Raw genomic sequence first — 14,929 nt, 5'->3', positions numbered from 1 at the left:
TGAGAATGGGGGCGTGCTCAGTCCTCTTTTTTTTCCTGTAGTCCACAATCATCTCCTTTGTCTTGGTCACGTTGAGGGAGAGGTTGTTGTCCTGGCACCACACGGCCAGATCTCTGACCTCCTCCCTATAGGCTGTCTCATCGTTGTCAGTGATCAGGCCTACCACTGTTGTGTCGTCGGCAAACTTAATGATGGTGTTGGAGTCGTGCCTGGCCATGCAGTCATGGGTGAACAGAGAGTACAGGAGGGGACTGAGCACGCACCCCTGAGGGGCCCCCGTGTTGAGGATCAGTGTGGCAGATGTGTTGTTACCTACCCTTACCACCTGGGGGCGGCCCGTCAGGAAGTCCAGGATCCAGTTGCAGAGGGAGGTGTTTAGTCCCAGGATCCTTAGCTTAGTGATGAGCTTAGAGGGCACTATGGTGTTGAATGCTGAGCTGTAGTCAATGAATAGCATTCTCACGTAGGTGTTCCTCTTGTCCAGGTGGGAAAGGGCAGTGTGGAGTGCGATAGAGATTGCATCATCTGTGGATCTGTTGGGGCGGTATGCAAATTGGAGTGGCTCTAGGGTTTCTGGGATTATGCTGTTGATGTGAGCCATGACCAGTCTTTCAAAGCACTTCATGGCTACAGACGTCAGTGCTACGGGTCGGTAGTCATTTAGGCAGGTTATCTTAGAGTTCTTGGGCACGGGGACTATGGTGGTCTGCTTGAAACATGTTGGTATTACAGACTCAGTCAGGGACATGTTGAAAATGTCAGTGAAGACACTTGCCAGTTGGTCAGCACATGCTCGGAGTACACGTCCTGGTAATCCGTCTGGCCCTGCGGCCTTGTGAATGTTGACCTGCTTAAAAGTCTTACTCACATCGGCTACGGAGAGCGTGATCACATAGTCGTCCGGAACAGCTGGTGCTCTCATGCATGCTTCAGTGTTGCTTGCCTCGAAGCGAGCATATAAGTGGTTTAGCTCGTCTGGTAGGCTTGTGTCACTGGGCAGCTCGCGGCTGTGCTTCCCTTTGTAGTCTGTAATAGTTTTCAAGCCCTGCCACATCCGACGAGCGTCAGAGCCAGTGTAGTATGATTCAATCTTAGACCTGTATTGACTCTTTGCCTGTTTGATGGTTCGTCGGAGGTCATTGCGGGATTTCTTATAAGCGTCCGGGTTAGAGTCCCGTTCCTTGAAAGCGGCAGCTCTACCCTTTAGCTCAGTGCGGATGTTTCCTGTAATCCATGGCTTCTGGTTGGGGTATGTACGTACGGTCACTGTGGGGACGACATCATCGATGCACTTATTGATGAAGCCAGTGACTGATGTGGTGTACTCCTCAATGCTGTCTGAAGAATCCCGGAACATGTTCCAGTCTGTGCTAGCAAAACAGTCCTGTAGCTTAGCATCTGCGTCATCTGACCACTTTTTTATTAGCCGAATCACTGGTGCTTCCTGCTTCAGTTTTTGCTTATAAGCAGGAATCAGGAGGATAGAGTTATGGTCAGATTTGCCAAATGGAGGGCGAGGGAGAGCTTTGTATGCGTCTCTGTGTGTGGAGTAAAGGTGGTCTAGAGTTTTTTCCCCTCTGGTTGCACATTTAACATGCTGGTAGAAATGAGGTAGAACGGATTTAAGTTTCCCTGCATTAAAGTCCCCGGCTACTAGGAGCGCTGCATCTGGATGAGCGTTTTCCTGTTGATTAATGGCCTTGTACAACTCATTCAGTGCAATCTTAATGCCAGCATTGGTTTGTGGTGGTAAATAGACAGCTATGAAAAATATAGATGAAAACTCTCTTGGTAAATAGTGTGGTCTACAGCTTATCATAAGATACTCTACCTCAGGCGAGCAAAACCTTGAGACTTCCTTAGTATTTGATTTTGTGCACCAGCTGTTGTTTACAAATATACACAGACCGCCGCCCCTTGTCTTACCAGAGTCTGCCGTTCTGTCCTGCCGATGTAGCGTATAGCCTGCTAGCTGAATGTTGTCATTGTTGTCGTTCAGCCACGACTCCGTGAAACATAAGATATTACAGTTTTTAATGTCCCGTTGGTAGGATAACCGTAAATTAAATTAAATTAAATTAAATTAAACATCTATGGGATCATCAGTAAAAGATAGGGACTGAGTAAGATGCTTAGCAAGCAGCCTGTAGTATTTTAAGAACATGCCTCAAGAAGGGATGTTTGCATTAAAGGAATTAAAGATAAAACATTTACATAACATCTAAGTTTGTGAGAAAATTGTTTTACTAGAGACTCATATTAAAACTCAATATCTAACTAAAGGGGAGTGTTTTTCTTTCCTCTTAAATGTCATCATTTATATATTTCTGTTTCTCCTCATCTGAAACCCTGAAGAAGGCATCACACCCTATAATAATAATAATAATACAGAAGCATTTCTGAAATGTATTTCCATTGTCTTCAAAGACAAGATTCGCTGAATATTCTCCTCTCTCCTGTTTCCCCTCAGCTCCCTTCAGACCTGCGGACACGGAGAACATGGTGCGTTTCGATGCCTACGGAGACAGTCTGGGCCGGTACAACATCTTCCACTACCACAAAGAGGACAATAAATATGTGTACAGGAAGGTATGTAGGGGGGGGGGGGGGTTGGGAAAAAGGCAGTAGACACATTTATTTTTTAACCAAATGGATAATAAAGTATCTCTCCACTCCTGTCCTGTTTTCTAAAGGTGGGCTACTGGGCCCAGGGCCTCATCCTAAACACCAGCCAGGTGCCATGGAGGGGCCCGGGCGAGGGGCCCCCCACCTCCCAGTGCAGCGACCCCTGTAGGAAGAACGAGGTGAAGAGCATGCAGCCTGGAGACGTGTGCTGCTGGATCTGCATCCCCTGCCAGGTAATACATCCACAAGCAAGGAGAGATGAATGTAAGAGATTATTTTTAAAAAATCATTGTATAGTTTATCTTCCATTAGTCATCAGCTCACTTTGAGGGTGTGTTCCGCCCGGCGCCATTCATTTCTGCGAGTTGAAAATACACTACATTCTTTTTTGAAGTTTAGGGTTAGGATAGGGCTGTTGCAATGACCGTATTACTGCCACACTGGCAGTGATGAGTCATGACCGCAGTAAAATTCCATGTGATCTCTTTTTATGCACTCTGGACATGCTTTGGTACTACCCAACTTGCTAACTACCATCAGGTCTTAATGGCCTGGTACTCAGGGCTCTATTGTCCCTCTAACCACTCTGATATCAATGCAAATGCAATCAAAAATCACATCAAACACTTATCATGAAAACATACTTTCAAAACTCACCGCACTGTGATGATCAATTTGAAGAAAGAAGTTCAACAGCAGGTTGGTGTAAAAAAGGTTTTTGTGGATGTTGTTTCAAAGCCTAACACAACGAAATGGACAGCCTTTCTAAGGTGATGATTAATTCAAAACACCAATATGTGTATTAGAGTATATGCAAATGCATAGGATTATGAGCCCAATACTTTTAAAAAAAATACTGAATTAAAATTATGATTGTGCCATTATACAATGCATTGCCTACCGATATTACACATGGCAGAAAAACATGAAACAAAACTGATTTAAGATGTCCTTGGTACATAATTGGTCTAGCCTTTGAGTGTGGACTGTATTATTGTTCATACTGGATGGACTTGTTACCTTATGCTACACACCAAAATGTCTATCACGAGTCTGGGAGAGAACATATAGCCCTAGGAGATGCTGTTGGTTCATTGATTGTGCAAGGCGGCTTACATTTAGCCTACAATTAGTGCATTTGTGTTTAATTTTGAATAGCTTAGTAATAGGGGATTTTTTATATTTTCATAATTAATTGAGTGACACAATACCTTCAGTTATACAGAATATCTCACCACCATGCATTTCCATCTTCTCCTCTCTCCTTTATTCCTTTGTCGAGCATGCAGACGGGCTGTCAACAGTTTAGTGAAATATGTTTTGTTGCGAAAACGTGTTACTATTGATGTTCCTGAACAGATTTCACTTGGTTTCCCAAATTAAGCACTGGGTAGCTGCAGTAACAAGGTTGGAGAGCCCATGGCATACAGAGTTTTGGCGGAATATCGCCTGTCGGGCAGCGAGAGCATGCTCCTCAAACAGTGGTTGATGCGTGGAGTGAAATAAGTGTTCTTATATTTATTTCTCAGCTGCTCATATTAAGCACAGCTCCGTTATAAAACCGAAGTAACCTACAAAACAGACCGGCGGGAAAGCGCGGCCTCCATTCGCTATCTGAGTGAATATTACATGTATTTTTCCTCCTGCCCCTGTTCCTGCCCATTTGATAATGGGCCATTCTAAATCGAAACTAATTTTACATATTAGTAAAGACAAGATTAAATTGAGAATAGTCTGACTGGTGAAAGAAAATATTACATTTACATTTACGTCATTTAGCAGACGCTCTTATCCAGAGCGACTTACAAATTGGTGCATTCACCCTATAGCCAGTGGGATAACCACTTTATTTATTTTTTTTATTTTTTTTTGGGGGGGGGGGGAATACCTGGGATAGGATTACTTTATCCTATCCCAGGTATTCCTTAAAGAGGTGGGGTTTCAAATGTCTCCGGAAGGTGGTGAGTGACTCCGCTGTCCTGGCGTCGTGAGGGAGCTTGTTCCACCATTGGGGTGCCAGAGCAGCGAACAGTTTTGACTGGGCTGAGCGGGAACTATGCTTCCGCAGAGGAAGGGGAGCCAGCAGACCAGAGGTGGATGAACGCAATGCCCTCGTTTGGGTGTAGGGACTGATCAGAGCCTGAAGGTACGGAGGTGCCGTTCCCCTCACTGCTCCATAGGCAAGCACCATGGTCTTGTAACGGATGCGAGCTTCAACTGGAAGCCAGTGGAGTGTGCGGAGGAGGGGGGTGACGTGAGAGAACTTGGGAAGGTTGAACACCAGACGGGCTGCGGCATTCTGGATGAGTTGTAGTGGTTTAATGGCACAGGCAGGGAGCCCAGCCAACAGCGAGTTGCAGTAATCCAGACGGGAGATGACAAGTGCCTGGATTAGGACCTGTGCCGCTTCCTGTGTAAGGCAGGGTCGTACTCTCCGAATGTTGTAGAGCATGAACCTGCAGGATCGGGTCACCGCCTTGATGTTAGCGGAGAACGACAGGGTGTTGTCCAGGGTCACGCCAAGGCTCTTCGCACTCTGGGAGGAGGACACAACGGAGTTGTCAACCGTGATGGCGAGATCATGGAACGGGCAGTCCTTCCCCGGGAGGAAGAGCAGCTCCGTCTTGCCAGGGTTCAGCTTGAGGTGGTGATCCGTCATCCATACTGATATGTCTGCCAGACATGCAGAGATGCGATTCGCCACCTGGTTATCAGAAGGGGGAAAGGAGAAGATTAGTTGTGTATCGTCAGCGTAGCAATGATAGGAGAGGCCATGTGAGGATATGACAGAGCCAAGTGACTTGGTGTATAGGGAGAAAAGGAGAGGGCCTAGAACTGAGCCCTGGGGGACACCAGTGGTGAGAGCACGTGGTGCGGAGACAGCTTCTCGCCACGCCACTTGGTAGGAGCGACCGGTCAGGTAGGACGCAATCCAGGAGTGAGCCGCGCCGGAGATGCCCAGCTCGGAGAGGGTGGAGAGGAGGATCTGATGGTTCACAGTATCAAAGGCAGCAGACAGGTCTAGAAGGACAAGAGCAGAGGAGAGAGAGTTAGCTTTAGCAGTGCGGAGAGCCTCCGTGACACAGAGAAGAGCAGTCTCAGTTGAATGACCAGTCCTGAAACCTGACTGGTTTGGATCAAGAAGGTCATTCTGAGAGAGATAGCAAGAGAGTTGGCTAAAGACGGCACGCTCAATAGTTTTGGAAAGAAAAGAAAGAAGGGATACTGGTCTGTAGTTGTTGACATCAGTGGGATCGAGTGTTGGTTTTTTGAGAAGGGGTGCAACTCTCGCTCTCTTGAAGACGGAAGGGACATAGCCAGCGGTCAAGGATGAGTTGATCAGCGAGGTGAGGTAGGGGAGAAGGTCACCGGAGATGGTCTGGAGAAGAGAGGAGGGGATGGGGTCATGCGGGCAGGTTGTTGGGCGGCCTGCAGTCACTAGTCGCAAGATTTTATCTGGAGAGAGAGGGGAGAAAGAAGTCAAAGCATAGGGTAGGGCAGTGTGAGCAGGACCAGCAGTGTCATTAGACTTAACAAACGAGGATCGGATGTCGTCAACCTTCTTTTCAAAGTGGTTGACGAAGTCATCCACAGAGAGGGAGGAGGGGGGGGGTGGGGGGTGGGGGGGAGGATTCAGCAGTGAGGAGAATGTGGCAAAGAGCTTCCTAGGGTTAGAGGCAGATGCTTGGAATTTAGAGTGGTAGAAAGTGGCCTTAGCAGCAGAAACAGATGAAGAAAATGTAGAGAGGAGGGAGTGAAAAGATGCCAGGTCGGCAGGGAGTTTAGTTTTCTTCCATTTCCGCTCAGCTGCCCGGAGCTCTGTTCTGTGAGCTCGCAATGAGTCATCAAGCCACGGAGCTGGAGGGGAGGACCGAGCCGGCCGGGAGGATAGGGGACACAGGGAGTCAAAGGATGCAGAAAGGGAGGAGAGGAGGGTTGAGGAGGCAGAATCAGGAGATTGGAGGGAGAAGGATTGAGCAGAGGGAAGAGATGATAGGATGGAAGAGGAGAGAGTAGTGGGAGAGAGAGAGCGAAGGTTGCGGCGGCGCGTTACCATCTGTGTAGGGGCAGAGTGAGTAGTGTTGGAGGAGAGCGAGAGAGAAAAGGATACAAAGTAGTGGTCGGAGACATGGAGGGGAGTTGCAGTGAGATTAGTAGAAGAGCAACATCTAGTAAAGATGAAGTCAAGCGTATTGCCTGCCTTGTGAGTAGGGGGGGACGGTGAGAGGGTGAGGTCAAAAGAGGAGAGGAGTGGAAAGAAGGAGGCAGAGAGAAATGAGTCAAATGTAGACGTAGGGAGGTTGAAATCCCCCAAAACTGTGAAGGGTGAGCCATCCTCAGGAAAGGAACTTATCAAGGCGTCAAGCTCATTGATGAACTCTCCAAGGGAACCTGGAGGGCGATAGATGACAAGGATATTAAGCTTAAATGGGCTAGTGACTGTGACAGCGTGGAATTCAAATGAGGAGATAGACAGATGGGTTAGGGGAAAAATTGAGAATGACCACTTGGGAGAGATGAGGATTCCTGTGCCACCACCCCTCTGACCAGATGCTCTCGGGGTATGCGAGAACACATGGTCAGACGAGGAGAGAGCAGTAGGAGTAGCAGTGTTTTCAGTGGTAATCCATGTTTCCGTCAGCGCCAGGAAGTCGAGGGACTGGAGGGTAGCATAGGCTGGGATGAAGTCAGCCTTGTTGGCAGCAGAACGGCAGTTCCAGCGGCTGCCTGAGACCTGGAACTCCAGGTGTGTGGTGCGTGCAGGGACCACCAGGTTAGAGAGGCAGCAGCCACGCGGTGTGAGGCGTTTGTGTAGCCTGTGCGGAGAGAAGAGAACAGGGATAGGCAGAGGCATAGTTGACAGGCTGTAGCAGATGGCTACAATAATGCAGAGGAGATCGGAATGAAATGAACTAAACATCTGGGAAAGGAGAGAGCAAGGCCTCCCTCAACTCTCCCAACTTCCACCTCAGAAACTATAATTGTTTCACTGAACCACCCGAATAAAACTCTCCCAACTTCCACTTTAGAAATTAGAATTGTTGTAAACTACAGCGGTTCAATGTTTCAAGGACTAGACTCAACTTACTTTATTCAGCTAGCTAACTATGACGCCATAGCTAACTAGCATGCTAGCATCCAATAACACACAGTTTAGCACCAATACTTGGTTACAACAAACTACCAATAGTGTGTTAACACACTAAACAGATAATTTGTGTCCGTGTCTAGTTCTTTCATAACGCAGCAATGATTAAACGTTGGCTAGCTAGCACAAAGATATTGTATTTAGCTACTACAGTACAGCTAGCTGGTAGTGTTGGCTAGCTAGCAATGGCTGCTGTGTTGACTTTGTTTGAAAAACGGCGTCGCTGCAAACGAATGTAGCTGGCTAAAAGGATATTGTATTTAGTTGCTACCGTTGCTAATAGCTACTAGCCAGCTAGTCCAGGAGGTGAGTTAGCTAGCTAGCTTCGTGCTACACCCGGCACCGCCGAATACAAAAGTAACCTACAATAACTACATACAACAACTACCCACAACAGCCCACGATGCCTACCTATAATACCTAATAATATACAGCCCACGATGCCTACCTATAATACCTAACTACAATCTAAATACATAGTTTAAGCCTTACTCGACAAAGCCCAAGCTATGTATAAAGCCAAACTTACCCAACGCCAGCTATCTGGGTGGCAGACTGCAATCAGTAGCTGTAATTAAGTACAGCAGCTACCAACCACCTAACGTTAATGCCTCGGATAATGAGGTTAGAAAAACAGCTGAATGGTAGGCAGCTAGCTGGCTCAATTACAGGTACTCTTAAGCGTGAAATAACATTGGAAACAACTAACCACAGTTGCTAAAAGTTACCAGTAGCTACCCGCTAGCTAGCTAGCTTTGTTGGTCCAAGTAGTGGGTTAGCTAGCACTCGTGCTTCGCCGGGGTCCGCCGAATACAATACTTACCTACAATAATTACCTACAATAACCTACAATAACCTACAATAACTACCTAAGTAAACTACCTATAATACCTGACTACAATACCTACCTACAATCTAAATACATGGTTTAAGCTTTACTCAACATCATATAAGAAGCCAAGCTTACCTCCTGCTAGAGAAAACACAACCTCTCCCGACCACCGACCACCGACATCATATTATCACTTGATGAGAGAACAGCTGTGCAGCCTGAGGCAAGGAACAGAGCGCAAGCTTTTTTGCTACTTTCTCAAATCATCAATAACCTATAGTCGCACAATGCAGCCCATATATGACATTCTAAGGTTTGTATAATTCACAACTAAAGTTGACAAATAACTATAAATCTAGCATATAGGACCTGTGCACTCGCTCCTTTCTATTTCATTCAGCTGTTCAATGGTATTCTTCTTTCTATAAAATCAGATTTTAAAAATAATGGCACCGGACTTCTACGCATATCTTGTCTGCTAAATGAACAAGCCTACAGCCTATAGCATTGAGCCTAGCCAGATAACATAGGCCTACAGTAGACCTACTCATTTTCTGTTCTTCTGAAATACATTTTCTTCATATCATAATGTTTCTTTAGTTGAAATATTGTTGATAGTTAGTTTAACAACTACTGAACAGCTACAAACCATCTATTTGGGACTATACACTTCCTTTCCCCCTGCCAGCCCTACCAGTACCTGCTGGATGAGTTCACCTGTGCAGACTGCAGCTTCGGCCAGTGGCCCCAGGCCAACCTGACAGGCTGTTTCGACCTGCCAGAGGAGTACATCCGCTGGGAGGTACTGTCACTGTTTTCCCTCTCCCTTATTTTTCTCAAATTTTCTTCCCTTTAAAAAAAAATATTACAGTGGGGGGGAAAAGTATTTAGTCAGCCAACAATTGTGCAAGTTCTCCCACTTAAAAAGATGAGTGAGGCCTGTAATTTTCATCATAGGTACACATCAACTATGACAGACAAATTGAGGAAAAAAAATCCAGAAAATCACATTGTAGGATTTTTTATGAATTTATTTGCAAATTATGGTGGAAAATAAGTATTTGGTCACCTACAAACAAACAAGATTTCTTTCTGGCTCTCACAGACCTGTAACTTCTTCTTTAAGAGGCTCCTCTGTCCTCCACTCGTTACCTGTATTAATGGCACCTGTTTGAACTTGTTATCAGTATAAAAGACACCTGTCCACAACCTCAAACAGTCACACTCCAAACTCCACTATGGCCAAGACCAAAGAGCTGTCAAAGGACACCAGAAACAAAATTGTAGTCCTGCACCAGGCTGGAAAGACTGAATCTGCAATAGGTAAGCAGCTTGGTTTGAAGAAATCAACTGTGGGAGCAATTATTAGGAAATGGAAGACATACAAGACCACTGATAATCTCCCTCGATCTGGGGCTCCACACAAGATCTCACCCCGTGGGGTCAAAATGATCACAAGAACGGTGAGCAAAAATCCCAGAACCACACGGGGGACCTAGTGAATGACCTGCAGAGAGCTGGGACCAAAGTAACAAAGCCTACCATCAGTAACACACTACGCCGCCAGGGACTCAAATCCTGCAGTGCCAGACGTGTCCCCCTGCTTAAGCCAGTACATGTCCAGGCCCGTCTGAAGTTTGCTAGAGTGCATTTGGATGATCCAGAAGAGGATTGGGAGAATGTCATATGGTCAGATGAAACCAAAATCGAACTTTTTGGTAAAAACTCAACTCGTCGTGTTTGGAGGACAAAGAATGCTGAGTTGCATCCAAAGAACACCATACATACTGTGAAGCATGGGGGTGGAAACATCATGCTTTGGGGCTGTTTTTCTGCAAAGGGACCAGGACGACTGTTCCGTGTAAAGGAAAGAATGAATGGGGCCATGTATCGTGAGATTTTGAGTGAAAACCTCCTTCCATCAGCAAGGGCATTGAAGATGAAACGTGGCTGGGTCTTTCAGCATGACAATGATCCCAAACACACCGCCCGGGCAACGAAGGAGTGGCTTCGTAAGAAGCATTTCAAGGTCCTGGAGTGGCCTAGCCAGTCTCCAGATCTCAACCCCATAGAAAATCTTTGGAGGGAGTTGAAAGTCTGTGTTGCACAGCGACAGCCCCAAAACATCACTGCTCTAGAGGAGATCTGCATGGAGGAATGGGCCAAAATACCAGCAACAGTGTGTGAAAACCTTGTGAAGACTTACAGAAAACGTTTGACCTTTGTCATTGCCAACAAAGGGTATATAACAAAGTATTGAGAAACTTTTGTTATTGACCAAATACTTATTTTCCACCATAATTTGCAAATAAATTCATTAAAAATCCTACAATATGATTTTCTGGATTTTTTTTCTTCTCATTTTGTCTGTCATATTTGACGTGTACCTATGATGAAAATTACAGGCCTCTCTCATCTTTTTAAGTGGGAGAACTTGCACAATTGGTGGCTGACTAAATACTTTTTTTCCCCACTGTATGTGAAGTGTTTTGCGACTTTCACATGTGAAATAACACTTTAAATAAACCTTGATTTGATTTAGGATGCCTGGGCCATTGGGCCGGTCACCATCTCCTGCCTGGGCATGTTGTGTACCCTCTCCGTGGTGGGCCTGTTCTTCAAACATAATGACACCCCAGTGGTCAAAGCCAGCGGCCGGGAGCTGTCCTATATCCTCCTACTCGGGGTCCTGATGTGCTACAGCATGACCTTCATCTACATTGCCAAGCCCTCGACGGCCGTGTGTACCCTACGTCGACTCGGCCTGGGTACCTCCTTCGCTGTGTGCTACTCGGCGCTCCTCACCAAGACCAACCGCATCGCGCGGATCTTCAGCGGGGTGAAGGACGGGGCCACACGGCCACGGTTCATCAGCCCGGCCTCCCAGGTGGCTATCTGCGGCGGGCTGATCTCCTGTCAGCTCCTGGTGGCCTTGGTCTGGCTCCTGGTGGAGATGCCTGGCGTCAGGAAGGAGGTGGGTGTAACAGAGTTGGATTCCTAATCTCACTCCCCAGCCTGAAATGTTTCCACTCACGCTGTCAAATAATTTGCTTTTCTATAGAGTAATAAGATGTTGTCAAGCAGGCAGTCATGTGTGTTTGCAAGGCAGAGGATCCCAGTGAGGGACAGAGATGGAAGCTATACTGTTAAGCAAGCACAATGACAGTGACGCCTGTCACATAAGCATAGAGATATAATACTTTTCTATATGAATATACTGTTCACTACTCAATATAGCTAATACTATTCTATTCTATTTAATTCTATGGAGGTGAGCCCCGAGAGGAGGGATATAGTCACCCTGAAGTGCAACAGTAAGGACTCCAGCATGCTGGCTGCTCTGGCCTACAACTGCATCCTCATCGTCCTCTGCACGGTCTATGCCTTCAAGACCAGGAAGTGCCCCGAGAACTTCAACGAGGCCAAGTTCATTGGGTTCACCATGTACACCACCTGTATCATCTGGCTTGCGTTCCAGCCCATCTTCTACGTAACGGCCAGCGACTACAGGGTGAGTGGGAATAATAGACTCCAATTAGGGTTGTAAAAATGCTGGTAACTTTTCCAAAAGGTCCAGGTTTTCCAGAAATCCTGGTTGGAGGTTTTCGGATTTCCTGCTTATTCCCTCCAGATTTCAGGAATCTTCTAACCAGGATTTATGGACAACTTGGGAATTTTAGGAAAGTTACCGGAATTTATGCAACCCCAACTACAATATATTGTAATGAAACGAGGGACTAGAACGAGGTAATCGTGCTTATCAACACTAGGGTCACTACGATATGAATGACATGGTGGGTGTCTTTTCTCCCAGAACATTATTTTAAAAATCTATAAGTCCTTGAATGTGTCTTAGTGTACCAATGGATCTAGGTGACATACATACATTCCTTTTGATCATCACCTTCCTCTGTGTCTCATCAAAGGACTGTATTTCTTTTAATGTGTTGTAGAGATGCTTTAAAGACAAGAAGAAAGACACTGGAGATATCAGAGATACCCAGTCTTGATTATGTGGGCATTAAACCCCAGTCTTAATAGGCACATACAGTATGGTCACATCGACTGTGACTGAGAAGACAAAGACATTCTCCAAATTATTTTCCGTATCTAAAACTGCAGTATTGTCATTGCAATACCTTATATTAAGTAATTATGTTTTTCTCCCTTCTAATGTCGACAGTGAAATGTGCAGAAGATTCCACCAGGGCATTTAGATAGGAAGACTCTTGTTCCCAGTGTCCCTCTTCTAATAGGGCATTTAGATAGGAAGACTCTTGTTCCCAAAGTCCCTTTTCTAATAGGGCATTTAGATAGGAAGACTCTTGTTCCCAAAGTCCCTTTTCTAATAAGGCATTTAGATAGGAATACTTGTTTCCAGCGTCCCTCTTCTAATAGGGCATTTAGATAGGAACACAGAGTTGCAAGATTGCGACACTTCCGAGAACGCTTGCGAAACAGACCAAACAGACCAGTTTAAGAAGTCAATGAGAGAAGTGAAAAATTATTCCTTAGTTGTTAATGTTCTCGAAATCTAAAGGCACAACCTAGATTCGAGCCAATGTCTTAGGTAGTTGAATATAATACTCCAACCTTGAGAAAGTGACAAACTGACACATTTTAATTTTCAACAAAAACAACTTTAGAAATCGAAGGGCCTTTGATTTGAAGGCCTGCACATGCACAGTTCGGAGCGAGACGACTTTAAGACCCGATGACTTGTGTCTACGCATGAGCTTAGCTAGCCAACGTCGCCATGTCATCACCTACAAGTGTGATCTGAGATTTCTATTGGAGAAGCAGTTTTAGCCTATGTTCATACTGCACTGTCTTTGATAGGAAGACTCTTGTTCTCAGCATCCCTCTACTAATATGGCATTTAGATAGGAAGACAAATCTAATACTGCCGCAGCTTCGTTTCCTGTTCTCAGCTGAGATCAGTTTGAAGGAGAGAAAAGAGGAATGGGAGCTGGGCTTCTCAGGGCCTGATGCTTAGATTGTCTATGATTATTGATAGTCATCTACAGACAGGCTTAGCATTCACACTAAATTGTTCAAAACACTATATTTTTTTACTGCTAAACAAATAAACACCCAATCTACATCTCAGACTGTGCCCCTTCTCAACACCCACATGATGAGTCCTATATGACACCACACCATAGCCTAACAGGATATACTTACCTGTATACAGTGGGGAAAAAAGTATTTAGTCATCCACCAATTGTGCAAGTTCTCCCACTTAAAAAGATGAGAGAGGCCTGTAATTTTCATCATAGGTACACGTCAACTATGACAGACAAATTGAGAAAGAAAAATCCAGAAAATCACATTGTAGGATTTTTTATGAATTTATTTGCAAATTATGGTGGAAAATAAGTATTTGGTCACCTACAAACAAGCAAGATTTCTGGCTCTCACAGACCTGTAACTTCTTCTTTAAGAGGCTCCTCTGTCCTCCACTCGTTACCTGTATTAATGGCACCTGTTTGAACTTGTTATCAGTATAAAAGACACCTGTCCACAACCTCAAACAGTCACACTCCAAACTCCACTATGGCCAAGACCAAAGAGCTGTCAAAGGACACCAGAAACAAAATTGTAGACCTGCACCAGGCTGGGAAGACTGAATCTGCAATAGGTAAGCAGCTTGGTTTGAAGAAATCAACTGTGGGAGCAATTATTAGGAAATGGAAGACATACAAGACCACTGATAATCTCCCTCGATCTGGGGCTCCACACAAGATCTCACCCCGTGGGGTGAAAATGATCACAAGAACGGTGAGCAAAAATCCCAGAACCACACGGGGGGACCTAGTGAATGACCTGCAGAGAGCTGGGACCAAAGTAACAAAGCCTACCATCAGTAACACACTACGCCGCCAGGGACTCAAATCCTGCAGTGCCAGACGTGTCCCCCTGCTTAAGCGAGTACATGTCCAGGCCCGTCTGAAGTTTGCTAGAGTGCATTTGGATGATCCAGAAGAGGATTGGGAGAATGTCATATGGTCAGATGAAACCAAAATCGAACTTTTTGGTAAAAACTCAACTCGTCGTGTTTGGAGGACAAAGAATACTGAGTTGCATCCAAAGAACACCATACATACTGTGAAGCATGGGGGTGGAAACATCATGCTTTGGGGCTGTTTTTCTGCAAAGGGACCAGGACGACTGATCCGTGTAAAGGAAAGAATGAATGGGGCCATGTATCGTGAGATTTTGAGTGAAAACCTCCTTCCATCAGCAAGGGCATTGAAGATGAAACGTGGCTGGGTCTTTCAGCATGACAATGATCCCAAACACACCGCCCGGGCAACGAAGGA

The 14,929-nt window shown here is 45.6% G+C and overlaps 1 protein-coding gene across 3 annotated transcripts in view; it reads left to right on the top strand.

Moving 5' to 3' along the window:
* LOC311133908 (metabotropic glutamate receptor 2-like) overlaps window positions 1–14,929 on the top strand; it is a gene marked incomplete at both ends in the record, with an annotated part of 64,330 nt that overhangs the window by 45,725 nt on the left and 3,676 nt on the right. For all 3 annotated transcript variants that reach the window (XM_084167521.1, XM_084167520.1, XM_084167522.1), the window contains 5 exons: window positions 2,471–2,589; window positions 2,694–2,858; window positions 9,295–9,408; window positions 11,149–11,580; window positions 11,878–12,117. In XM_084167521.1, coding sequence (XP_084023647.1) covers window positions 2,471–2,589; window positions 2,694–2,858; window positions 9,295–9,408; window positions 11,149–11,580; window positions 11,878–12,117 — 1,070 coding nt within the window. The remainder of the gene's footprint in view (window positions 1–2,470; window positions 2,590–2,693; window positions 2,859–9,294; window positions 9,409–11,148; window positions 11,581–11,877; window positions 12,118–14,929) is intronic.

This window comes from Coregonus lavaretus (genome assembly GCF_964263955.1).
Source record: "Coregonus lavaretus genome assembly, chromosome: 8".
Lineage (NCBI taxonomy): Eukaryota > Metazoa > Chordata > Actinopteri > Salmoniformes > Salmonidae > Coregonus > Coregonus lavaretus.
Note: the sequence above shows the minus strand (reverse complement) of the source record. Positions and strands in the feature narration are given on the sequence as shown.